This window comes from Solanum tuberosum, unplaced genomic scaffold (genome assembly GCF_000226075.1).
Source record: "Solanum tuberosum cultivar DM 1-3 516 R44 unplaced genomic scaffold, SolTub_3.0 scf00071, whole genome shotgun sequence".
Classification (NCBI taxonomy): domain Eukaryota; kingdom Viridiplantae; phylum Streptophyta; class Magnoliopsida; order Solanales; family Solanaceae; genus Solanum; species Solanum tuberosum.
The window spans coordinates 714,954-742,290 of record NW_006238997.1 but is presented as its reverse complement, the minus strand read 5'-3'; the positions used below and the strand labels follow the sequence as shown (position 1 = coordinate 742,290).

The window sequence follows — 27,337 nt, the reverse complement described above, 5'->3', positions numbered from 1 at the left end:
CAAAATCTGGTCTGAAAGAAGTGGATTTCCGTTGGCTATTACTACGCCTAAGATCCTCATTAGGTTGTGTATTTTCCATTGATTCTTCCCGTGGTCGTTTAGGTCTTTCACTTGTCGACTCACATTCAGTTTTATACGGATAAATGTGTTCAAAGAACTCAGCGTTATCTGACTCAATTACCGTATTCACATAAATTTCAGGATTATCAGATTTGTGAACCAAAAATCGACAGGCCTTACTGTTCATAGCATATCCAATAAATACACAATCCACTGTTTTTGGTGCAATTTTCACCCTCTTGGGTAAAGGAACCTCTACCTTGGCTAGACACCCCCACACTTTGAAATATTTCAAGTTGGGTTTCCTTCCTTTCCAAAACTCATATGGAGTCGATTGCATTTTGCTTCAGGGTACCCTTTTGAGTATCTTGTTAGCCGTAAGGATGGGTTCCCCCCACAAGTTTCATGGTGAACCAGAACTGATTATCAAAGCATTCATCATTTCTTTTAATGTTCTATTCTTCCGTTCCGCCAAACCATTTGACTGTGGTGTATAGGGTGCAGTAGTTTGATGAATAATACCATATTCCAAACATATCTCTGAAAAAAGAGATTCGTATTCTCCACCCCTATCACTCTGAATCATTTTTATCTTTAGATTCAATTGATTCTCCACTTCATTTTTGTATTGCTTAACTGCATCAATTGCTTCATCCTTACTATTAAGCAAATATACATAGCAAAATTGAGTGCAATCGTCAATAAAAGTTATAAAATACTTTTTCCCACCACGAGATGGTATCGACTTCATATTGCATATATCTATGTGAATTAAGTCTAAAGAATTTGAATTCTTGTCAACAGATTTGTAAGGATGTTTAACAAACTTACTTTCCACACAAATTTCGTATTTTGATTTATCGCATTTGAAATCTGGCAATACTTCTAAAGTAATCAATTTTCGCAAGGCTTTGTAATTTACATGTCCCAAACGGGCATCTCATAAATCATTTGACTCCAATAAGTAAACAGAAGCAGAATTCTTATTAATACTGTCAATAACCATTACATTCAGTTTGAAGAGGCCCTAAGTGAGGTAGCCCTTTCCTAAGAACATCTCATTCTTACTTATTACAGCTTTGTCACTAACTAGGACACACTTAAACCCGTTCTTAACGAGTAGTGCCAGCAGAAACTAAATTCTTCCTACTAGTAGGAATGTGCAGAACGTTGTTCAAAGTCAACACTTTGTCGGATGTCATTTTCAACATTACTTTCCAAGTTCATCCAATCCTTGATGTTGATGTGTTCCCCATGAACAAATCTTCATCGAACTCAGCATGAGTGTACGTTGCAAAGGCTTCTTTCGCAGAGCAAATATGTTGAGTGGCACCTAAGTCGAGAAACCACTCCTTGGGATTTCTAACTAAGTTGCTCTCCGAGATCATTGCACAGAGGTCATCTGCATCTTCCATCTCTTCCACGATGTTTGCTTGACTTTTGCCTTTGTCTTTGTCTTTGTCCTTTCTTGGAGCACGACAGTCAGAAGACTTATGACCAGCCTTACCACAGTTGTAACAGTTTTCCTTGAATTTCTTCTTGGCCTGTTCTCACTTCTATCCGTTGGACTTCTTTCTCTTCTTGCCTTTGGTATGAGCTTCTTAACAATATTAACTCCAATTATTGTCGAACTCTTATGAGACTTCTTTTCGACGGTTTTGTTATCTTCCTCAATATTGAGCCGAATCACAAGATCTTCAAGACTCATTTCCTTACGTTTGTGCTTTAAATAATTCTTGAAGTCGTTCCACGAAGGAGGTAACTTTTTTATCATTGCAACCACTTGAAAAGCTTCATTTATTACCATATCCTCAGCAATCAGATCATGGAAAATAAGTTGAAGTTCCTGCACTTATGATCCAACAGTTTTACTATCTGACATTTTATAGTCTAAAAACTTTGTGACCACAAACTTTTTCAAGCATGCTTCTTCTGTCTTATATTTCTTCTCAAGTGCATCCCACAATTCTTTCGAAGTTGTTATTGCACTATAGACATTATATAAGTCATCCTCTAAAGCACTCAAAATGTAGCCCTTACATAGGAAGTCTGCTTGTTTCCATGCTTCAATAATCATGAATTTTTCTCTGTCTGGTATTTCAGCAGTAGGCACAGGAGTTTCTTCACAGGTAAATTTTTGCAAACCAAGATTGGTAAGCCAGAAAAATACTCATTGCTGCCATCCCTTGAAATTCACACCAGAGAATTTTCCCGATTTCTCTGTTGGTGGTACAACAGTTCGGTTGGTTCAGCAACAGTCACTGTAACATTGTTGTTTGCCATTTCTGATAAACAAAAATCGATTCAAACTTAGTAACCAATAACTTAAATTGCAAAGTTAATAGGAGTATGAAACCACAAAGGTTTTTGTCTCCACCAGAAACACAGATTAAAAATAAATAAATAATTTCCTTAAGATTGTTGTCCAATCTGTGTCTAAAACAGTACCACTGGTTAAAATAAACTTTACAGAAACATGAAGTTACCAAAGTTTAATGAACCAGTGAAAAACCAGAAGAACAAAAATTAATTCACAAAAAATTAAAACTGTAAAACATACCAGAATCTGAAAAAGACAGAACGGAAAGGGATCAAGCCCATTGAATGCACAGTGTCCCCTTAAGGAAATTATTCCCCTCTAGTATCCGATGTTTGATTTGGAATATGTCCTCCCATGATAGAATAATTTCAATCAACAGTGTAGTGATACCCAAAATGTTGGTGTTAGCGAGCCACTCAACGGCAGTAAAGTACACGAAAAATATTTGTGCAGAAGAAGAAGAAGAAGAATTCAAAAAATTTCGTAAGTTAAAAGTCTGAAGAATAACTGGTATTTATAGCCAAGAGGAACTAGTTTCGAAAGGTTGCAACCTTTCAGAAACCACACGACCATTTCAGAAAGTTTGCAACCTTTCAAACGGTCATGGTTGTTCCTGAAAGTTGCAACCTTTCAGAACAGTCATCTCCAACGGCGGGAAATTCAAATAAAATGGGAAAGTAATTGAAATAAAATAGGTCACGCGGATCCGAGTCGGGTCGGAACATTTCAGTTAATTAACTAATTAATTAAAATGTTTTGGCCATTTAATTTTATTTAATTAAATAGATAAATAATTAAAAGAAAACTTTGTCCAAAAATAATCTCTCGATTGATCATTTTCCAAAGCCAAAGCCGGAGTCGAGCAAGCGACGACGACAACGGCACGAGAGGGGTCCCTCTTTCCAACCCTTTTAACAATTAATAGAAGTGTTTCTCTATTTAAACTCTTCTATTTTTCTTTTCACCACCGATGAGGGAGAAATGCCTTTTTACTAAAGCATAAGAGGACTTTTCAAGTTCCTCTCTTTTCATCTTCCCTCCATTTCCCATTAACTCTTGCTATATACCCAACACTCGCCGAATTGTCCCAAAAACCTTAAGCTTCTGTCCATTTGGGCGATCTAAAGTTCCAATGGACGATCCGCTGAGTATTTTTGGCGAGGAGACCTCCAGATCACCAATTTGGCCGATGAGATTCATTAAAGTGTCGTTTTCTTTTATTTTTATGGTTTTCTTACGTTTCTAGAAGGGTATTCTTGACCTTTTACCCTAAATCAACTTTTCTAAGTTCATTTTATAACCTAATAACATCATTATACGTACAACAACTCTCAAAATCCCCAATTCTCATTCTTCCAAAGATCAAGAATTCTAAAAAAGGATTTCTCCATTTTTCTCAAGATCTAAAGGCTCCAAGTTCAAGAATCCTGAGGTTTTCGATTCAAGATTTCTTCTCCACTCTCCATCTTCAATAAAACTGCAAGGAAGACAAAAACTAGGGTTTCAAGTCTTCCAATCAAGTTCTTCTTCAAACTTCTTCAAGAACTTTGTTCTTCCAGGTATGTAAGGTTATTATAGTGATGGGCTGAGTTCGTCCTCATACCCTACATCTATCTAAATTCAATAAAAGAGTAATTTAGTGTTCTATCCTAGATTTTGAGTGATCTTGAGATGAGTAGTATCATTGAGTTCTAAGTTTTTGATTTCTGCGTATTGAGTTTTACATATTGTTATTGAGATCCCTGAGTTGATTTGTTCATGTCTATATTTCAGCATGAACCCTATTTTGAGTTATAATTTTTTAGAATCTTTTAAAGAATACATTTTGTCTTAAACTGATTTTCTGAGAAAGCAAAGATGAGTTTTGAGAAAGAGTTTTAAAACATAATTTTAGTAAGAGTATAAGGGAACTAAGTATTTCGAAATGTATCATTTTGTACATTGAGAAAAAAATTATGATTCATGATTAGTATGACAGTCGAGTATGTCATCAATGTTTAAGCAGTATGATATCTAGATATGTCATCAATGTTTATGTAGTATGACTTCTCGAGTCATCAATGATCATATCACACTATGATTTTAGATATAGTTTTGAGAAAGAGTTTTCAAATATGAATTGGGTAAGAGTATAAGAGAACTAAATATTCCCAAAGGTATCAGTTTTTACATTGAGAAAAGAGAAACTTTGATTTCTAAATGAGTTAATGAGTTCAGACATATTTCAGAGCAGATACCTCTTTTAAGAGGTTATTTTGAGTAATTACTCAAAACAGAGAAAGATTATGTTTTATACATTTGAGCATATTATTGGGAGTAGTATTGAGCACCGATATAGGAATGAGTTCAGACAACTCAAAATCCTCATAAACCATGTCTGCCAACAATGGTAAAGAATCATACTTTTTATATGAATCTTTATTACTTAGTGAATCCACTTAGTTGAGAGGTTCTATACCTCGGCACGATATAGGATAGTTCTGGCAGCATGGGCAAGACGTTGTATCATCACGTAACTCATAGTGATGGTTGTCGGTTAGAGAATCTCTCAAATGGAGTTAAAGTGCATTTCTACTACCACTTAATATATTGAGTTCAGAGATGAGTAAGTATTTGTAAAGTTTAAATAATTTCACTCATTTGTTTCTTTACATTCAATTGAGTATCTTGCTTGAGCTTCTTCAATTCAGTTATTTATTTTCCTAACTATATTACATACTTGTACATTCAATGTACTGATGTCATTCGACTGGCCTGCATCTTTCTATGATGCAGATATAGGTGTTCAAGATCATCAACAGGCGCTCTGTTGAGATCACTTTTCATTTCTTGCTAACTTTGGTGAGCCTTCTTTGCATTTCGGAGGACTCCACTCGTGTCATTCAGTTTAGTAGTTTTGGAGTGTTGTAGGTCTTGTCCCAACATCCATGTTAACTATAGAGGCTTCATAGATAGTTAGTGTTGAGTTTCTGTCAATTTTTCCTTTGAACTATTTTGACAAACTATCATTATTTTCAGAGTATTTTCAGACATATTTGAGTATACTATTTTGAGATAGTTTGAGTTTTGAGAAGTTTTGAGACTTTTGAAATTAAATTTTGAGACTTTTGAAATTAAATTTTGTTTTAAAACTTAAATTTGCTTGAGTTAGTCTTCCGCTAAGTAGTCAGTCAGGCCAAGGGTTCACTTGGGGATCAACAATGGTTCTCGAGTGTCGGTCACGTCCAGGGTGTAGGTTCAGGGTGTGACATTACATTCCCTCTGTCCACTTTTAATTGCTATGATTTCCTTTTTTTAGAGTCAAACTATAAAAACTTTGACTAACATTTTACGATGTATTTTTTAATCATATTGATATGCAAAAAATTACAATTTATAGTAATTTTCGTATAGTTTTTGAATATCTAATTTTTTTTGTTTAAAATATCGAATTAATGTTATCTAAATTAACTTTGAAAATTAGTCAAAATTGACTTTCGAAAAGCGCAACATGATAATTAAAAATGGAGGGTGGAGTATTGCAATAACTATGTAATTTCGGAGTAAATTACTCCCTCTGTCCATCTTTACTTGTCCATTATACTAAAAATAGATATCCAACAATACTTGTTCAGTTTGAAAAATCAAGAGATAATTTACCTCTTATGTCTATTTTTCCCTTGCTATTAAATACTATTCAATATCTAATACAATTTTCAAATTTAATATATTTAAAGGGCACTATAGTAATATTACCCATATTATTTATTATTTCTTAAGGTGTGTGTTAAATCAATAGTGAACAACTATTGTTAGACAAAGGAATTTCATAATTTTAATTTTTATCCCAACTAAATATAAAGATAAATTCATCCTAAAATTTGTCTAAAAATTAATTATTTCTTATAATTCATACTAAACTTACCAAAAAATAGACTCGATCAATTTTTCAGTCAGTCTAAAAGTTGATCCATTTTTGCATATTTTTTGTAGGGGTTTTTGGTAATTATTTGAATTTTTTAAAGTTTATTATGTTAGTTATATTAAATTATTCTATTTAGCAAATTTCAAAAAAAAAAACTAAAAATGCTCGTGATCATTACTTGAAGGACAAAAAATAAATCTACTTTCATATATATGCAATAATTTTGGCTAACAATTCACAAAATTACGAGATAGGAAACACAAATACATGATAAAACTTCAAGTGTATTTTTGATCATTTTCTTAGTAAAATACGAAATAACTTTGATAAACAAAGTTGGAATTTGAAGCTTTGACAAGTGAAAATTAAGGAACTATTCATGAAGTTCAAGAATTTTGTGAAGTTACAAACCACGCTTGTGATTCATGGGGTTAAAATATGTATAATTTAAAAACCATGAAATTATGCATAAGGTTCAAACATTTATAAGTTACTATGTGTTTTAAGTAGATGTATTTTTGTTCAAATTTTATTTCGCATTTAAAATAATTTCCATGTTACGTTTCATGACTAAAAACTCATAGAATTTCCTGAACTTGATCATTTCACTTAACATTTACGTATCAAATGAGCGAACTAGATCAAATTTAAGCAATTCAAAATGAATTAAATTAATGAAAAATAGTGAATCAAAACTACTTGTATTAATATGAGCTTAGATTAAAAAATAGTGGATCAAAGCTATTAATAAAACTTTTATATAATATCTAAAATTTTATTATTTCTTGAAAAGCAAAACATAACAAGTATAACAAAATACATTTTTCTTTGAATACAAAATTTCAAATTTGTCGATTTCAATAAAAATTTGTGTTGTAGAAAAAGACAATTTTTCGATGGCATATCTCCATTTCACCCTTTCGTTGTCAAGTATTAGAGGTTTGGCCTCATGCAAGGACATCTTTAATACCAAAAAATAACACGAAGGTAAAATCGAAAAATAAAAGTTGAATGACCATCCGTGAAATTACAGATACATGAAAGTTACATCTAATGATAATACAAGTCTCTCTAATAGGAAAATACAAATACCAAACACTACAGATGAAGAAAAACATAGAGACAATTTATTACTGATGCATAACATTATAGAATTCCACAGCATATTTGATACCAAAGAACTATCCCATGTAACTTTCACCAGTGATTGATCAATGCATTTTTGAAGTTTCAAGCCTTCTGTATAAAAAAATAGAAAAATGTAGTGAAATGTCAGTAGCTATATACAATTCTCAAACCAAAAAATGGAAAAAGAAATATATCTATCGTTTGCAAACGAGTACCAGAAAGAGGTTCTTGTAGTATTCAACCAGTTTCTCCGGTTCCAAGACCTTTGTTTGCTTGTATCCGTCAAGCTTGTCCATTTCCTACAAGATGATTAAAGCACAATTAAAAAAAGAACAATCTGATGAAGGAAGCATCCACGTTCACGCTGAAGGATTGGAATATGTTGCACACCGAAGGGGTGTAATGTAGGTAGTCTACCCTAACATAAATATCAGCAGTTGATTCCACAAAGAAACAAAGGTGATCTTAATAATTCCCGACCTTAGTCTCTAAGCTTTTCAAGTGCAAGGACCCTTTTCTACTGAGATGAACATTCTTAGATACAACTTCTCATATAAGTAAAATAAGTATTAAGAGTAATAATACTTTGTATATAATATTAAAATGTTAATCATACTTAACACTACAGATCTAATATTACTAATACCTCAATCCATTTGGCTAGTTTAGGCCTCCCGGATGTAATGTCATAGTTAAACCCCGCTGGTATGAAAATTTGAAACCTTTCGATAAATGGAACATATGCTATGTCAACCTAGCACAACAGAGTTTCATGTCAGCACAGAATCTCTATGAAGTTCGAAATCTAAGAAAAAAGTACATCCACACTACTCTGTACTGGTTGTCGAGTATGTTTTTGGCAAAGCTACCATCTCACACGACACATCATCACAAAGGAAAACAAAAAGAAAGAAAGTAATGACCTGACTGAATTGACCGAGGAAGAAAGGTCCATCGTCAAATTTGCCGAGAGCTTTTTCTAGGTAATCGAATTGTGCACCTGGTACAAGTGTTAATACCATTAATTTACATGAGAGACATTTAACAAAGAATACATAACGAGTTTTAAAGAAACAAAGCTCAAATCTCACCAGCCAATGTCTGTGCATCTCTCATGAACGATCTATATATTTCCGGGACGAATGTATCACTATAAGCTATCAATTCTTCAGCAAATTTCTGCTTTTCAGGATCCTGCATCAATTTGCCAATATTTTCTTTTTATCAATTTACAACTTAAGATTTTCCTAAACAGACAGGACAATAATGAACTTTTGCAGCTTACATCCGGCAAAAGTGATGGTCCTTCAAAGTTGCTATCAATATATTTAACCAGATCCAAACTCTCTCCTATCACTTTGTTGTTGTGCTCCAGGGATGGCACCTGAGAGGAGTAAAAAATATGAATAACTGAAATCGTAAAATGAGATTCTCTCTGAAGATTTATACATTCACTTGCTTCAAAGTCCTTAAATAAAAGCGTATGTGCCAATTGGATGATAGATAAGACTATAGCATTTATGCACTGGCTCAGTCAATAACCATTGAATTCGAAGAGGAAGAGAAATCCTTTTCTCAAAAATTCATGGACATTTTCTTCAGGAATTCTCGTACAATTTACAACGAGGCCAAATGCCACTGTCAAAATCTTAGCTCAAGATTTTCACTTCGTGTGAATACAAGTGAATTGGGCAAGCGAAAATGAATATTGGTTTGGTGGAAAATTACCTTATTTGGGGGGTAAACTTTTTCCTTGTACCAATCAGGCCTGTTCTGAAGATCAATTGGAACTAAGTTGATCTTGTCTTGCAAGCCCTGCAATTCAAAATGTTAGAAAAGTCATCTAGGTAAGCAGGACCATTGCCAGGTATAAGAACACAAGGACTGAATAATCTCAAGTAGGATAGAAATTACTTCCAAGTTGAAGTTTACAAAAGGCATCAATAAAATCAACAATTCTAAGTAGCACTTCCTTTCAGAGGTGGATAAAACTTCTGAACAATGGGTTCATCCTAACCAAATATTTTGGACATAGAATGTGAATATGTATACGAAAAATCACCTAAATTTTAACGACTATTAAAATCTGAACCCCGTGATTTTAAAAGTACAATAAGTTTAATGCTTTTAAAACCTTAAAAGGTTGAACCCATCATGTTTGGATCGTGGCAGTCAAAAGTTGGGAAGACATAACTACTTTCAGTGTGACTTGACACAAAAAGTAGAGTTGTTTCTTTACTGTCACTTAAGTCACCGGTTTAGAGAAGTGAAACAGCCTCTTCAAAGAAATACAAGTGCAAACTGCAAACCACCATATACACCATTTTACCCCAACGGCCCTGCACTAGCTACTTATATATAACACTTCATGCACAGGTAGCCATTTCCAATATCCAGGCTAGACAGCATCACAGAATGAAGCAGTATACTAAATTTACAGAGACTGAAATCTAATATGACCATGCTCATCCAATTAAGACTCCCTTTTTTCATTTTATGCGGCGGTATTTGACTAGACATGAACTTTGAAAAAGAAAAAGGATTTTTAACACATCAAAAGTATCTTTCAACTTTCAATCTTACACATGACATGACATTTTTATAGCTATAAAGATCTGTAATTACGAGTAAAATGGTAAGTTCAAAGTTGAAGAGTCTCCAAATATAGAAAGTTGTTCATCTTTAACAGACTGCAAAGAGAAAAGCGAGATAAAGTAGAATGGAAAGGAGCAGTAAAAAGGCGAACCTTAACATTCCTGGTAATCCACACACGTTGAGCATAGGGGCATTGATAACTGATATACAACCTTCAGACAACACAATAGGCAGATCACAATCTTCACTCAGATAAATAACACCGTAACGATGACAAAGAACACATTTTTCTTAAGACAAACAAGAGAGAAATTAAAAGAAAAAGGTGATTAAACCTGGTAGTTCCATCAAAGAGAGACGGGGGTTGAGAAGTAGAATCCAGAGATGGTGGTAGAACTTCCTATACACTTCTGTACAAATAAAAGAATAACCCCCATCAACATTCATATCAAAAGCAAACTTAACAAATCAACTTACATAAAACATGCATATACAACCATTACTTAATCCAAACTTTCAAATCAATGGTCTTGTTGTATCACAACCCCCCAACCTTAAACCCCACCTCCCCTTCATCTTCTTCTTCGGTGACCTTTCGTGCACTCTCTACTAGTTTCATGGGATACCTACCACCTAGCACTAGCAACAACAACAGGTACCTAGTAACACTTCATCTTCTTCTTTTCATATAAAAGGTACTCAACATCAAATATCCGGTAAAGAAATGAACTTTGAACCTAACTCAAACCCCCAAAAGACCATTCATTCCTAAATCACTCACAGCTAAAGCTGGACATCTGAAACATGGACAATTTCATATGACACTCAATATATGAACAATTTTATATGGTACCCACTATCTATTGCTTCACTTATCTCATATCTTGCTATTTTATTGTTTTATTTGTCTTACAATCCTGCTTTAGATACTTTTCTTTCGAGCTATCGTCTATAGGAAATAGTTTCTCTACTTACATTCACTTTTTTTTTGTGAAATTATATCGAATATGTTGTTGTAATGAGCAATATTTCTCAAAAGAAACGTACCTCAGAACTTAACTCAATCTCTTAATTACTAACTATTTTGAACAAATTAAACACGTCTGATGATCAATTGAAAACAAGAGGAAGCAAATTAAGACTTACGGAGCAGCCATTGATGTTGATTTTCTCTGCAATTGAAGACGACCCGGAAGTGTAAATTTGATGAAAATGAGAATTTTGGGAGCCTTTTATATTAGATGGAAAGGAATACCAGTGGTGTGCGAGAAGAGCAGTGACCAACTGTTCGTTTGGTTGCGAATAAGTTATCCGAGCTTAGTTATTTTAAGATTGTTATCTTATTTTTATCGTGTAATGAAAAATAATATTATGAATTTGAGATAAGTTGTTTGTGATTTTATCGTAATCAAACCTGAGATAAATTCATCCTTTCGGAGTTAGCTATTTCTTATAATTTGTATCAAACGATAAACTTAATTGATTTTTTAAGTCAGTTTCAAAGTTGATTAAATTTCAGCATATTTTTCGTAGGATTTTTTAGTAATATCGATAGCCATTTAAAGTTGACATCAACTCTCACTTAGACATCTTATTAGATTTTGTTCATTTTAGACATTTCATTTTACGAGCTTCACTCTGTCATTTTGTCACATTTTTCACAATCTGTTGACCTCAAGTGTGTGTTAGCCAACCATGTCTACGTGGATTAAATGACTAGTTATATCATGACAACTCATTTGTAACCACATCATATTGTATTAAAAAGAAAAAATAAGGGTCAAACCACATGATACAGTAATCAATAAATGTCATGTGATCACCAACATGGGTCGTAGTGCACTGGTGAGAGTGTTTCACCGTTAACCAGAGGGCTCGTGTGCAAGCCCTAAATATGAAGAAAATCATGTTGGGAGTGGGCTTCGAACACCGGGTGGGAAATTAAAAATAAAAAAAAAAGTCATGTGATCCTTTTATTCAAACAAGTACAAAAATAAAAATAAAAAATTGACAAATTAAAATACTAAATAAATAGTGACAGTATGAATAGACTAAAATTATAATTGTAAATATTTTTCTTCTTTTTTACTTAATTTTATTCTCAATTCTTTAAAAAAAAAAAAGGAGTTCAGATTTAGCTTGCAACGTTAGTATGTTATTTTTTACTTTTGAACAAACTCATCTTCTTCCTATTTAGCTATTGCAACTGAAGAACAAATATGAGTCAAAAAATACTGGAAGAGGTAGGGATTGAAAAATGGGGGGGAAAATAGGTTAAATAAGTCTGACGCGTCATTAACAAGTGTATAACATTTACTTGACCATACAACAAAAACTGTCAAAATGAAACAGAAGGACATGACATGAAGATATCTAAAATAAACAAAATTTAGTTAAGATGTCTAAATAAAAATTGGTGTCAATTTTACATGGCCACCAAACACTTAGTGGGCAGAGTTAGCGATAGTGCTTCATGACGGAATAGCTACAGCCCGTGCTTGATAATAATCCAATGTGGTAAACTGCCGAAGAAAGGCTAAACAATTGTCAGGAGCTTTTCGATTTGGAAAATGAATAAATAATTTATCTACGAAATTGTCCCAATTGGCAAGTTGGTTGTTTCGGAAGAGCCAACGATACCATTCCAAAGCCTCGCCATCCAAATAGAATGAAGCCCAGGACAATTTATGCTCCGATAATATGTCATAGAAGATGAAATACTTCTCAGTCTAAATCACCCAAACTAGAGTGTTAGTTCGAAGCTGATATGAGATGTTAGTTCGAAGTTGATATGAAGTTTTGATGATTTAACAAACTTATCGATTTAACAAGAAACCAGATCCTTGTTATTGGAACTGCTGACAGGGAAGTGAATGAATACACTCAGTGTGAGGAATATTTGTGTGTAATCATCAAAAGGGGGGAAAATGTTATATTCTAGGTGTTTTGATGATCCTCACAAATGCAGGGACCTGGTCCCCGACAAAGTGCTCTAGTCCAGATTCAAATGAGGTACAACTGTAAAGCTGTCACGTCAGGTGGTAGGTGAAAAGTGCAGTGTCCTACACCAATAGGAAGAGCGGACGAGATTGTCTGTTTCAGTGTCTCACAAATGTAGGGACCTGGTCCCCAACAGAGTTCTCTCTATCATCTCCATCAGATGCATAATGGGGTACAGCTGTAAAACTGTCGTGTCAGAGGTTGGTGAGGCATCAGTGTACTACACCAATCAGAACGGAGGAGGGTGTTTGTCCAATAGGTAATAATTTTTTATGGTTGATAATTTATACATGACAAACACCATAATTAATTCATTCATCCAAAGAAGGAATCAGCCAGCAAACCTTTCAAGAACTCATAAAGAAGTTTGCAAGGGACCTGGTCCCTGCAAGACTGCGATATGGAAAGGTGAAAAGACAGTTGTCAGAAAAGCTGATACGTCAGAAAAGCTACTACGGCAGGTGCACAACTTTTCTAACAGCAGGCCTTCAGCCAATGAGATTGGCTCAAGGAGTTTGTGTTCACTTTCAATATATTATCTCTTTCCAACAAACACAAACTCAAGACTTGGCAAACTAAACTTGGATTTTCTCTGAAAATTCATAAACTTGAAAAGAAGGTCATCTTCAAGGAAGAACATTGCTCAACTCAACAAAGGGATCTGATAGAGTGAAGAAGAGTCTTTGTTGTACTTAGAGCTTTGTGTCTCATGTGCTTACATTGTAAATCTGATCCTAATCTATAAAGGATTCAGATCTTGTTTCGGTTTCTAGATTTTTTGTTCGGTTTCTAAAAGCCTAAATCAATTGAGTTTAACTGGTTTAGTGGGCAGCATTGTTTTACTGCTTAGTCAAATTCTAAGTCATCTAGGAGCTAGTTGATTTAGTGGGCGGTGTTGTATCCGCTTAGAAAAGTCTAAGTTATCTAGGGGTGATAGCTTAGTGGGCAGTGTTGTATCTGCTCTGGCTCAGCTAAGTGATAGGAGGTATTGCTTAGTGTGGAAATTAGCAGGCTAATCTCATTTTGTAAACTGCTTTTACTTTTGCTTTGAGAAGATTAGTGAAAGCAGTTTGAAAAGTCCTGGCAGGCCAGGTCGTGGTTTTACTCCCTTGAGCAAGGAGGTTTCCACATAAAGTTGCTTGTTCGATCTTTACTTTCAGCACTTATTTTACTGTTTGTTATTGTAACTGTGCTGAGGACCTGGTCCCATCGAAACAAGTGGACGCATATTTTTAGTTACTGTTCTTGCTGAGTCAAAGGACCTGGTCCTTGACTGATAGCTGGACACATACATTCCGACATAGAGGATTGTCACCACTGAAACTACCCATTTCGGGGGATTGAGGTAGGTCCATGCACCATGGTAGATGGAATCAATGAAAGCACCAATATAACAAACCTGAATTGATCACTATATTATAAAGAACGAGAACATGATTATAACTTTAGAATAGTTATTACAAATCTCAAACTACTGAATTACAATGGAAATATTGAAATTAAGAGTAACTAATGATAAAGATAAGAATGGAGATAGAAGTTTAGACTCCAGAAAGAAGATGAGAGGATCTTCAGAATATGTATAAACGTTCTTTCTCATCTGCCGTCCTTTTAGTTAGTTGTATATTAATTGGGCCTGGGTCCCAAATCAACCTTTGCAAAGGCCTTCCAAATTTGTTGCTTCTTCTCGGCCTAAAAATAGTTGGGTGGCATCCGTATAGATATCCACATTGGACCGAGGCTGGTTCATCGAAGTTGAATATTGAACATGGGAAAACCAATTAGTATCCAAAGAAGAAGCAACGCCTCATTGTGTGGGTGGCACATAGGGATCTTCCAACTTCAACTTCTCAAACAATGAAGCCAAATTAGTATCCACTGCCATTGAAATTAAAAACTGAAATTCAAATAAATTTTGCCTCAGATTTCACTAGGATTTTGTGGGATGATAGTAGAGGAAGAAAAAATGGGGTAGTCAGGTGCACGATGCATCTCGTGTTTATGAATTTTTAGTAATAAACACACTTCTAAAGGGATGTACATGGTAGTGTAGCTACATATCCTAACGTAACAATTAGTGATTACTTTCACAATTTATATATACTTGTGATTTATAGATTAGATGAAGATAACTTTATTATTTCTCCAACAATAAATATAAGGATCGAAATAAAACTAGAGGGTGGAGTTGATTTTCAAATAAGTAAAATACGATCATCCAATGTTTATAAAGAGGTCGACATTAGGTATTATTATTTTCTTTTGCATGAATGATATCATTTTCTCTTATAATGGCATATCTTCAAAGTTTAAAAGAATATTAAGAATATAGTTTGATATGAAAAATTAAAATGTCACTTCGTATTATTTTCTTGAATGTCACTATATAAATATCACCAATGAATATAATATGATGGGTGAATTTACACTCTTAATTGAAGATTTCCATTCGAATTTAAAAACAATTGAATTATTTCTTTCTTACGTAACACAAATATGAATTAATTAGACGAATATATTTTCTTAAAACTCCAGTAAGTAGTAATAATTAACTTGAAAATCTATGTAGTATTTGAAATTTATTTTATGTTTCATTAAAAATAAATCATATCATAATTATTTCTTATAAGATTACGATCTATTATATGTTATAAATACAACTGATTTATAACAAGTGGTATAATTTATCTTATTTACGTGAAATACGTGATTTTAATTATAAAATACTGTCGTATCAATCATCTAAGTGATAGAAACTATTACGTGAATGTAGTGAGTGATTTTATATGTAAATGGTAAAAATAAGGTGACTTTAACGTTAAAAAAATATATATATGATTTTGTGTGAAATAACAAAAATATAATGATTTTTCTGTTATAAAACAAAGAAAGTATTTTTCTTTTCGTAATTTTTATTAATTAAATGACCTTCTGGATGATCCAACTCTGATAATAAGTGTTAATTGGGTCATTATTTGAGAAAACAACATATTTTAATTAGAGTATATTTTTCAAATAAATGGTAAATAACCTGATATAACATGTTAATTTATAACTAGAGTTGTCAAAAATGGCCAGTTCAGCCTCACGGACCAAAAAAATTGATGGGATAGGGCGGGTTGTTAATTGGGTCATTATTTGAGAAAACAACATATTTTAATTAGAGTATATTTTTCAAATAAATGGTAAATAACTTGATATAACATGTTAATTTATAACTAGAGTTGTCAAAAATGGTCAGTTCAGCCTCACCTGGTCCAAATCTCGCGGACCAAGAAATTTGATGGCCTAGGGCAGGTTGGCCCTTTATTTGGAAGGACCTGAAAATGCTCAACTCAATCCAACTCTAGAAGGACCGCGGGCTGGGACGAGCTAACCCTTTTTTTTTTCAAACTTAAAATTCTATAACACTAAGAAAATGAGAAGATTTTCAAATGAAATATGACAAACAATGGTGTTGTTTCAATAACACTAGCAAAAAGTGTGTGATTAGCATGTATCTAGGATACAAGATACGTGAAATACATGTATATAGTGCGATGCATCCCAGATACGCGAGTGAGATAAGAGAGTGACCAGCGAGATGGGAGGGAGGTGAGGGCGCGGAATTTGACTGTGTATCCTAGATACATGTGAATCCACTTGAATAGAGTGTATCTAGAACAAATTACACATAATTTTGAGTTTATGTATCCCGAGATACATGTATCTGGATGCACCAAAATCTGATAAGATTCGTAATATTACAACATAGTGTGTATCTAAGTAATTAGCTCATACACTAGTGAGATTTCTGTAAGTTACCCTTAAATAAATAATTTTGGCCCATGGGCCAACCCCGATCAAGTCTCAAGGGACAAGGGCTTATATGGGTCAGACTTATAATCCCTAGTTTTAAATGGACTTAAAAAAAATCCTATTACAACGCTACCCCAATAACGGATTGGGTTGGGTCGACCTCATGGGCAAAGCCCATTTTAACAGCTCTATTTACAACAATGATATAAATAGGGAAACTTACATAAATATATTATATTAAGACAATATTTACTACTATTTATAACAATAACATTTTAATTTTCACTTGATCACTTTTAATACATTTTAATACATATATATTACGGAGAATAATTTATAAAACACATATAATACAAGTTTTATAGATGAATATTACATTTTACACTTATAATACAATGTGTCAATTTCTTACCAAACAAGGATAATATATTTTAAAACGGTTATAATACATATATATTGCATACATAATTCACTTTTAATACATATTACAAGATTTATCATAGTATTACTATAAATGGTAATAAATAAAAAGTACTCCTTACTAAATTAGTAATTATTTTTTATGACAACTAAATTAATAATTATTTATTAAAAGGTACATATTCAAGTAATTTATTGATATAAATATTTGTTACATTATTAGTGAATATAACTTCAATTCATACGCAACTAAAGAAAGCAATTTTTTTTAATAGCCAATTGGAAATAGGTTTAGGCAAAAAAAAAAAAAAATCATATTTGAGGTTTCAAATTGGATATTAAGCACCGAATATGAAACCAAATAAAAAGTTACAATTATCACTAAAACGTAAATATTTCAAATAGGACTTCTCGATGCCAATCAAAATTAAATAGGACTAAAATAAATATGGACTTCTCAACGCGAATCCACATTAATCAAACATCAAAATAAGTATCTGACAACAAATGTGTAACATTAGAAAAAGTCCAAACTACCACTAAAAAGTAAAAATATTGAGTCATACTTCTCGACGTGAGTCAAAATTAATCAATTATATCAAACATCGAATATAAAATAAAATACATAAATCTAAACTACCATTAAAATGTAAATCACCGACTCGATCGAATTATATGCCAAAGTGGGAAATCATTAAGCAACTGTTCTTTTTCATTAATTTAATTATTTAAACCTCATTAGCTGGCTAATTTAGAACCAAGGGGATCAACTTTACAAGATTTTATATTATTTTATGGGGAAAAAAAAGAATAAAATATACTTATAAAAAAAGAATTAGAAAAATAATGAAAGTCCACATTGAAAATTATTCTAAAACTTCACATACCAAAGAATATATTCCTACAATTTCTTGAAGAAAGAATACCAACTTCTATACGTAGACAAAGGTTGTCCCTAACTAAAGCTTTCTCTAAAATAAATAAATAGAAAATTAAAATGTTTCAAAATTAAATTTAAGGAATAATAGAACTTTCGATTTCAAGTTATTGTAATACATGACTAAACACATTTATTTATATTATATGACTTTCAGAACATAATATATTTCGTGTATTGGATTATTCTCAATGAGGGGTAAAAAAAAAACATAATTAAGAAAATTGAAGCTAATCTAACCATACGTAATCATTAGATTTGATAACTTAATATCATTAATCATAACACAAATATTTAATTACATGACAAAGAATTCCTTAAAACTACAAATGCAAATTATTTTAAGAAAATAGGAAATTAGCATTTCTAATCCCTCAAATATTGATAAATTCTAATTGTGATTCTTATGAGTTATGATTTTTGGTTAGACATATTTAATTTTAGTGTATAGAAGGTAATATAATTCAAAAATAGTCTAAAGCACACACATGTTAGTTTTAAATGAATATTAGATTACCAAAATATTACAAGGACCTAAATAAGAAATTGCTAATAATCAAAGAATCATAAGTAAAATCAACCAAATATATATATAATTTTACTTATTAAATATTTTTGACATGTAGGTTAATTTCAAATCTTCTTTTAGTTACTTTCACCAATTAATCGCCTACGTATTATGTTAAGCTACTCCATACTTAACAGTAATAGAATTATTCTAAATATAACATACATCCTGCATAAAAGGATCAAAAACACACTTTCAATTAACTGAAGGTTAAATGTGTTTACCTAAATACTACAAGGACCAAACAAGAATTTACTAATAACTAAGGAACTAAAAATGCAATTTTTCAAAAAAAAATCAAATAATTATGACACATGGTTCATTTCAAGTCTTTTTTAAATTAATTTCTCAAATATTTGGTTACCTATTCAAGAAGAAAACTCCAAGCAAACCAAAAGCAAGAAATCTATAGACAAAAGAAAGGCATGAAAATAAGTTAAGGAATATCTAAATTGAAAGAAAACAGCCTTAAGCATCTCAAAAAAAGTTTAACAAATTTTGTATAAATATATATGTAACACAATTGATTCAATATTTTCTATACCAACAACACAAAAAATTACAAATTTCTTATATTAGCAAAAAAAATGGATTCAAAGGGAGCAGCACCAAATCAAGTTTATGAAGATTTTGTGCCAACTACAGAGTTGGTGCAAGAAGAAGACTCTGATACTCTTCTCCTTGATCTCACAGGTGATCTTCTTTTACTATTTTTTTCGATCGATGGAATGAGTTGTTGTCTCCTTATATATATTGTGTTTCGAGTGATATTTGCCTATGTGTGTTAGCTTTTGTTGTTGCGTCAGACTCAAAGTTCATTTCCTTATAGTTTCATGTTGTCGTAAGCTCTGTTGCACAGACTCCAAATTCCAAAATCGTTGTTGCATGTGGGATCCTAAATAAATCCTGTAATCCGACACACACCTGACGATATTTTGATTTTTGAAGAGTACAAGTAATACAAACTTTATGTCCTTAGCACAATGTCATTATTTTCACGGGAATCCCACAAAAATATCAGATGACATAATAGGATGTAAATGTCACATTTGTTGCTCGGACCATCCAAAAATTTTGCTGACAGATTTTTGAAGAGTCGGAGCAACATAACATAACATGTGAATGTAGCTTATATTATGGTCTTTTTTGACATTTATTGTGATGTTGAAATTGTGCAGGTTTCAAAAAGGAACAAGTGAGGGTTCAACTGACCAGAACAGGAGTTGTGAAGATCAGTGGACAAAGGCCAGTTGCTGAGAGCAAATGGCTTAGATTCCAAAAGGATTTCCCTATTTCACAAAATTGCGACAAGACGAAAATCAGTGCAAAGTTTGAAAATGGCATTCTTTATGTCAAACAACCAAAACTGATAACTACTTCATCAGAGAAAAAAGATCAAGAACTGCCAACATCTGATGCCCAACAGCCCAAAGACGAGCTACAACCAACGTCTCAGAAGAAAGATGAAGAACAAACAAAAGACAAAAAAACACAAACACCAGCACCAACAGAAGAATTGCCTAAACATCAGGCTACTAATGCTGAAAAGCCTGAAATGGAAGAACCAAACACAAAAGAAACTAAAGATCTTGCAAATGAAACACCTGCTGAGAATACTGGTGCAAATAGCACTGTGGAAGATGGAAATAAACCGAGTTATGCATGTAAACTTGACAAAGATGCATCTATTGGAACTGCAGCTGTTCTAGCTGAGAAGCTGAAGATGCCAAGGAAATTGATGAACATGACTCTGATTGCTCTTTTGGTTCTTGGAATTGGCCTATATATCAGCAATAAGATGAAATCCAACAATTAAATAGCTGAAGTTGGGATATTTGCATTTCTCCCAGCTCATGTGAGTGTATATGAAGAAAACTCACTGACTACATGAAACTCTGATTGCTCCTTCTTCTCACTGCATTGCTGAATTGTATACATCAAACATTCATTTCAAAAATTTGTATCGAATAAAAATACAGTATGACATGATTTATACTAAGGTTTTCTGATATATGCCTGATGTGTGCTTATTATTAACAAAGAGAGTTAATGGTCAAAAACACACATGAACTATCGATTTTTCACGAGTTTCATATCCCAACTATCAGTTCCCTATTCCTATCTGAACTATCACCATCGTTCAGGTAGAAAAAGGGAACAACTAATAGTTGAGGTGCGTTTTAATACATAGATGGTGATAGTTGGAGTAGGAAAATGGAACAACTGATAGTTGAGGTGTGAAACTCGTGAAAAAGTTATAAGTTAGGTGTGTTTTTTACCATTATCTCAAGGGAAAATAAGATCAATGAAGAGTATATCTATGTTTTACGACTAACTATCACACCATGATAGAGGGAGGCAAAAAAAGGAACTCCTCAGGAAAAACATTCAGTAATGTAAGATATTGTGAGGAGTTACTAACTACATGAACATTGTTGCAGTTGAGGACAGTGAGCACAATAGACGAATCACATTTCAATCGAACTACTATGTTTTTTGATGGATTAAGAGAAAGATAGATAACATAATAATCTCAAAGGTATGAATCTTGCTAGTTATTAACTAGAGAGGCTAGAAGATATAAAAGCTCATTGACATTATTATATGACTATTTTTGTCTGTCAACATTTTGCTTTGGAACATCAATATACTTAATAATAACACATCATTTTGGATGTGGGACATTCTAGATTGAATCAAATATGTAATTCCTATTGAGGATGTGAAGGAAGGGGCTTCTGATATGTGTTGCTTGTTCAAAACCATATGCAATTTCAATGAGTGTTGGCTCAGAACCCTTTAGTCCTCCAAATGAAATTCCAAACGGAGCTCCAGTTTTATCATAACCAGCTGGTACATTGATCCCTGGATAACCTCCTATCGCGAGAAGACCAGCAATGTCAGCACCAGGTGACATCAACGCGTCTAACTTATTTTCTTTCATCATCTTCTCAAACCCATATTTGCATGCTTTTGTTATGTTCCTGAATGCCTCCCTTTCCAGTTTCCCTATTCCATTTGTCTTCTCAGCTTCCAACATTATGTCTTGACCATATTTTTTGAGTTTTTCCTACACTGATATAAAAAAAGAAACAAAAGATGACAAGGACAGTAAACAGTGAATCTGACCAGCTATTCATATAAAGATCCTTAAAAAGAATGAAAATAGATAAATGTCGATTCTACTTCTAGTGACATACATAGTTCAACTAATTTCAATTAACAAGTGAAAAGCTTTTAGTTCCTTGAATAATCTACTGCATTGGAGTGACTTTGGCACAAATATGACAGAATGGTTACAACGATTCGTATAACATCTCAACAGTTAATTGATCGACTAATACTTACCCGAGCTGAAATCTTGTTGAAGGCTATAACATCTGCCAAGGATCGAACTTGAGTGTGGACTAAATGTTTAAGATATGCATTAGGTCCATCTTGAATTCAGCAGAAAGTGCTATGTATTGAGCAACAACAATAGCATTGTAGACTAAGTCGGTGTAAGGTATTACCAGGTTGTCAACTAAGACTGCTCCTTTTTGCCTTCAAATTGTTTTATCCCAGAACAGAAGTTTGTCTCTATTAGGAAATCAAGTAAAACTAAACTATAGAAAGGCATAATACATCAGTAGACACGTTAACTTGGCCTCAACCGGTAACTAGATACTTCTAACTTAGAGGATGCACATCTAGACACATCAGCTTGTTGATCTATTGTGTCAGTTGAACACTCCCAACTTACAAAGTGATCATCTAGACACCTCAAATATTTATGTGCCATGTCAGCGTCGGGTGTCCACGAGACACACTGGGAACGAGTTGAGGTGTCTAGATGTGCATTCCCAAAATTTGAGTGTTTACTTGTCAGTTCAGACCAATTTTGAGCGACTATCTGTGTATTATGACATACAGAAATGTAGGTTAAAAACCTAAAAGGTTACCTTAAGGTGTTAAAATGCTGTTGGTAAGTTTTGATATCATTGGAACCAAACAAGTCCTTTGAAATTCCTAGTCTTTTATCTCTGAGCCCATCAGCCTTAAGAAATTGCCGGTATCCACCATGTGGAATGTAAGTGGAAGCCTTTTTAGTTGCTGCAAAATCATCTCGATCAAAGCCAACGATGACATCAAGAACCTCAACAGCATCAGTTACTGTCCTGCAGATTGGCCTGTTCTATACCAAATAAATTGTGTGAACATTTTCTATGTTGATGTTTGTCACCATGTTCTTTGCATATTTGCATCTCTAATGTACTCCATCCATTCTAGTTCATGTGGCCTATGTTCTACTAGTCTGTTCCAAGAAGAATGACACAATTCTATATTCGGAATTTTACTTTAAATTTCTCATTTGACCCTTAATAAGAAGTTTCTATAGCCACAAAAATGTTATAACATGTTTAAGACTACACGTTTCAAAAGCCAACACAAAAGACAAATCTTCTAATGAAGGTTACATATTCTGTCAAGAGGAAAAAACTTACTAATATTGTAGCCGTTCATGGTTATGTTGGCCGAGTGATCTACCAATATGTTAGTTTCAATGACTCTCGTTCGTTACACTTCTTCCTTGTTACTTGGCACATACTAGGTATCTGGTTTACCGCTTTTAGGTATTAGCACTATGACTTCCAATCTAAATAGTTTCAATTCCAACCAATCTATAGTTGATAGTACATGTCGAGTCAAACTATGTCACATAAATTGGTACAAGAGTACTACTAGGGAGAAGTACATTCAAAAAGATTTAATTTTTACATACCCTACAGTGTCTTGTCTATGTGAAATTGGGATTACACCTGCCCTGCTAGTGAGTCCAACAGTTGGTTTGATTCCAACAACAGAATTAGCACTTGATGGAGATAGAATGGAGCCTGCAGTTTCCGTCCCCAATGCTACTGCTGCCATGTTTGCTGCTATTGATGTTGCAGAACCAGTGCTTGATCCTGATGGATCAGCACTTGCTACATAAGGATCCTGTAAGAACATGAGTAAAAAGCATCTCAAAACAGTTTGAAAAGAGAATACAGAAATGAAAGCATAACAACGACGAAATATAGCGCTATGGAAAGCAGTACATAGCAAATAGAGAAAGAACAATAATAACAACGAACTAGTGCGATAACAGAAGCATAGGAGACACAGATGATAACAGCAACCGACGAACAAGAAATTACTAGAATAGAGCTAAAACTATTTGTAAGAGAGTAGGTATCAATACCACCATCCATCCTACCCTGCATGAAAGCGAGAGAACGTTCAACTACCAACTACAAAAGGACAGTCTGATGAACAAAGCATTTCGCGTTCACGCTGGATCCAGCTAAGGATTGCATGCCAACGGAGTGTGACACTGGTAGCCTGCCCTGACATAGTGATTGATTTCATGGCTCGAATGCGTGACCTATAGGTCAGGCCAAGACTTCACCATTCCTCCAACTTAAAGTCGAATACATTTTTTAATCAAATCATAGACTACTTCAAATCTTTGTTTCTCTTCATTTTTATCTTTTGCATCTTAACTAATCTGACAGAGGCGGCAAAATCGTTCAAGACCACAAAGATTAAAGGACATTTTAGTACGTAATCTTTAGTTTAAGACCACAAGATTCAAAAGTCATCTTTACTTTCTTAAACTCCTGCCAAGTCAAAACCAAACAAACAAATTGAAACGGAAGGAGTAATAAATATGGATATAACTAACTGACAATGACATGTTAAAAATTCACTAGTGGTAGAATAATCTTTATACCGTCAGCGTATATAACTTAAATTCTTATTCTTTTACCAATGACTCACCAGAGCTTGTCCAAGTCAACCATTCCATCCATTAGGCAAGTTTGTAGATCTAAAAGCAGCCCATTCAGTCATAGTTGCCTTGCCAAGTATGATAGCACCAACATTCCTCAACTTCTTGACAACACCAGCATCTTGTGGCACAATTGATCCGACAAGTGCTAATGATCCTGCTGTTGTGTTAAGCTTATCTTTTGTTGCAATGTTGTCCTTCACAAGAATTGGAATGCCATGTAGCCTAAATAGTGATTTAGACGCGTTCAATTCTCGTTCTTGATCAGCCTTATCTGCAAGAAAGAGTGCATCTGGATTCACTTCTATGATACCTTTTAGAATTGGATTGGATCTCTGGATTTCACTTAGATAGAACTCAACAAGTTGTCTTGAGGTAAGTTTGTTTTGCTTGAAAGCTATATGAATGTCATCAATAGTTGTTTCTTTAAAAGAGAATGTTTTTGCCTCAGTTTTGTTACTAAAGTTTGATAATATCAGAGAAATGAAGACAATAGCAAGAACAGACATTTTTTTGTTGTTAAAGTGATTGAAGATGTTTGCTTAGTGTGTGTGTATAGCTGACTGTGGATTGGGGATAAGAGTCTTGGAGCAACGGTAATGTTGTCACCGTGTGATAGGGCGGAGCCAGTTACTCCGTCCAAACCGTTTTCGACGAAAGTTTACACTATGGTTAAAATTAATTTTGATGTATATATAGTAGATATTGAACCCCTTTTGCTTCTTCGTGTGTTTAAGTCTTTATATGTTGACTCTCTTTAGTGAAAATTCTAGCTCCGTCACTATATGTGACCTATAGGTTATATGTTCGAGCTGCGTGGAATTAGTCAGTAATACTTGTGTGAGGGTAGACTGTTTGCATTACACCCCTCATGCAAGCATTACTCCTTCCGAACCCAAATATTAGTCGTTTGGACAAACTAATTTTTTTCCAAAATCTTTAATGTTTTGAAATATAAGAAGTCATTTACTTTCTTTTTCTTCTTCCAAGTTTACCCTTGGTGCTTCAATTAGTGGAGTGTTAATTAAATGAGACGTTTAAAAGAAAAAAAAAAGGTTAATTTAGATTAATATTTTTATAAGTAAAGTTATTAAATATATTTTTTAAGGAAGGATAATAAACAACAACCACAACTTTCCCAAATGCCTTTTGAGGGTCCACTAATCACTATCAAACTTTATTCTATTAATCCTCTTTTAGGACAAGAATGTGTTGCACGTGACAAACAATTCAAGAATATATATTATATATAAATAATTTTAAAACATATATTATATTTCTTGGTACATATAATCATTAAAAACTATTTTTTTTAAATGATGAAAAAAAAACGTTATCTTATCTTAAAACAAGTCATTTAAGAAAAATATTGTTGCAATCTCCAAAAGCTATTAATGTGTGTGTTTTCCTTTTTGGTACAATTTTTAACACCTTCGCCTCATTTTTACTCGTTCAGTATAAAAATATTATATGTATTTCACTTTTATTTGTTATTTTTGGTATATAAAAAAAAATTGCTTCAATTTATGTGATATTTTTCATATTTTGAAATTCAAATAAATTTATTTTTAATTAGTAATTTATTTTATATTTTTTAAATTATCAATTATTCAGACTTATTACTTTTTATGTGATTTTTAAATATATAAATTTGATTTTCAAAAAACTTAAAAATTCCATGCGCCAAATTCACAATCAAGCTTAACACCTTATTTGGATGGTTATTACTCGGTATATTATATTGTATTGTTAGTTCAAATACAATGTTTGTTTTAATTGTTACTTAAATTTTATCGTATCGTTTAAATTCTTAACAACGAAAAGATTCAATTTATGTAACGACCGATTTGATGTGATCGCGTCGTTACTTTAATATTTTCTTCTCATTTTGTCTTTATTTATTGTTTACTAATCATATTTCATTTTTTATCCTACATTTTCATAGTAGCTCTACTCTATACTCCATATCCTACTTTTCTTGAAGGTTTATCATCCAAATGATAGAAGTGTGACATTATGTAATGACGAAGAACGATATAATCTATCCAAACACTATATTTATTAAAATAATACAATACAATACAATACACCATGAAACAATACGTAACAACCATTGAAACAAAGTGTTAACCGTTTGATTCTCACCAACATGGGTTGTGGTGCACTGGTGCGAGTGCTTCAGCTTTAACTAAAGGTCTCGCGTTCGAGCCCTGGGTATGGAGAAAATCATGTTGGAAGCACCACCCCCGAATGGGCCCTGCAGTGCGCTATTTGATTCTCGAAATTCCATCTAGAAAAATCCTTATTATTATCGTATCGTTTAAATCCTTAATGACGAAAAGACTCATTTTATGTAACGACCGATTTGGTGCGATCGCGTCGTTACCTTAATATTTTCTTCTCATTTTTGTCTTTATTTATTATTTAATAATCATATTTCATCTTTTATCCTACCTTTTTCATAGTAACTCTACTCTCTAGTCCATACTAAGGCTGGCAAACGGACAGGACCGGATCAACAGGACTGGTTTTACTGGAACCGGTACCGAAATCGGATTTCGTTACCGGAATCGGGTCTTACCGGAACCGGTTTTACCGGAAATTTCCAAAGGTTCCGTCCGGTCCCTTAGTTACCGGATTGGAACCGGTTTGGACCGGACCGGAACCGGTTCTTACCGGATCATTGTGTACCGGTAATTTTATTTTATTTTTATTAACTTTAATTATTATATAATATTATATTATTAATTAATAAAATTATATTATTAAAAAACTTCAATTTAAAACTTTAAACTTTA

At 33.2% G+C, this 27,337-nt stretch overlaps 1 protein-coding gene and 2 pseudogenes across 2 annotated transcripts; 1 reads left to right on the top strand and 2 right to left on the bottom strand.

Moving 5' to 3' along the window:
* Positions 1–7,272: 7,272 nt before the first annotated feature.
* On the bottom strand, positions 7,273–11,164 carry LOC102585031 (protein IN2-1 homolog B-like; annotated as a pseudogene). Its single transcript, XR_367183.1, has 10 exons — positions 11,154–11,164; positions 10,343–10,417; positions 10,159–10,219; positions 9,141–9,227; positions 8,698–8,796; positions 8,504–8,606; positions 8,336–8,412; positions 8,059–8,166; positions 7,628–7,711; positions 7,273–7,523 (listed from the first exon to the last, which is right to left on the bottom strand). The product of XR_367183.1 is annotated as a protein IN2-1 homolog B-like (transcript).
* An 8,080-nt stretch (positions 11,165–19,244) lies between these two features.
* Positions 19,245–20,723, top strand: LOC102603824 (inactive protein RESTRICTED TEV MOVEMENT 2). The gene is made up of 2 exons (XM_006345644.2): positions 19,245–19,423; positions 19,909–20,723. Exons 1-2 carry the CDS (start codon positions 19,318–19,320, stop codon positions 20,544–20,546), a joined length of 744 nt encoding a protein of 247 aa, XP_006345706.1. The 5' UTR covers positions 19,245–19,317; the 3' UTR covers positions 20,547–20,723.
* A 579-nt stretch (positions 20,724–21,302) lies between these two features.
* LOC102584716 (putative amidase C869.01) lies at positions 21,303–25,178 on the bottom strand (annotated as a pseudogene).
* Between the last annotated feature and the right edge of the window lie 2,159 nt (positions 25,179–27,337).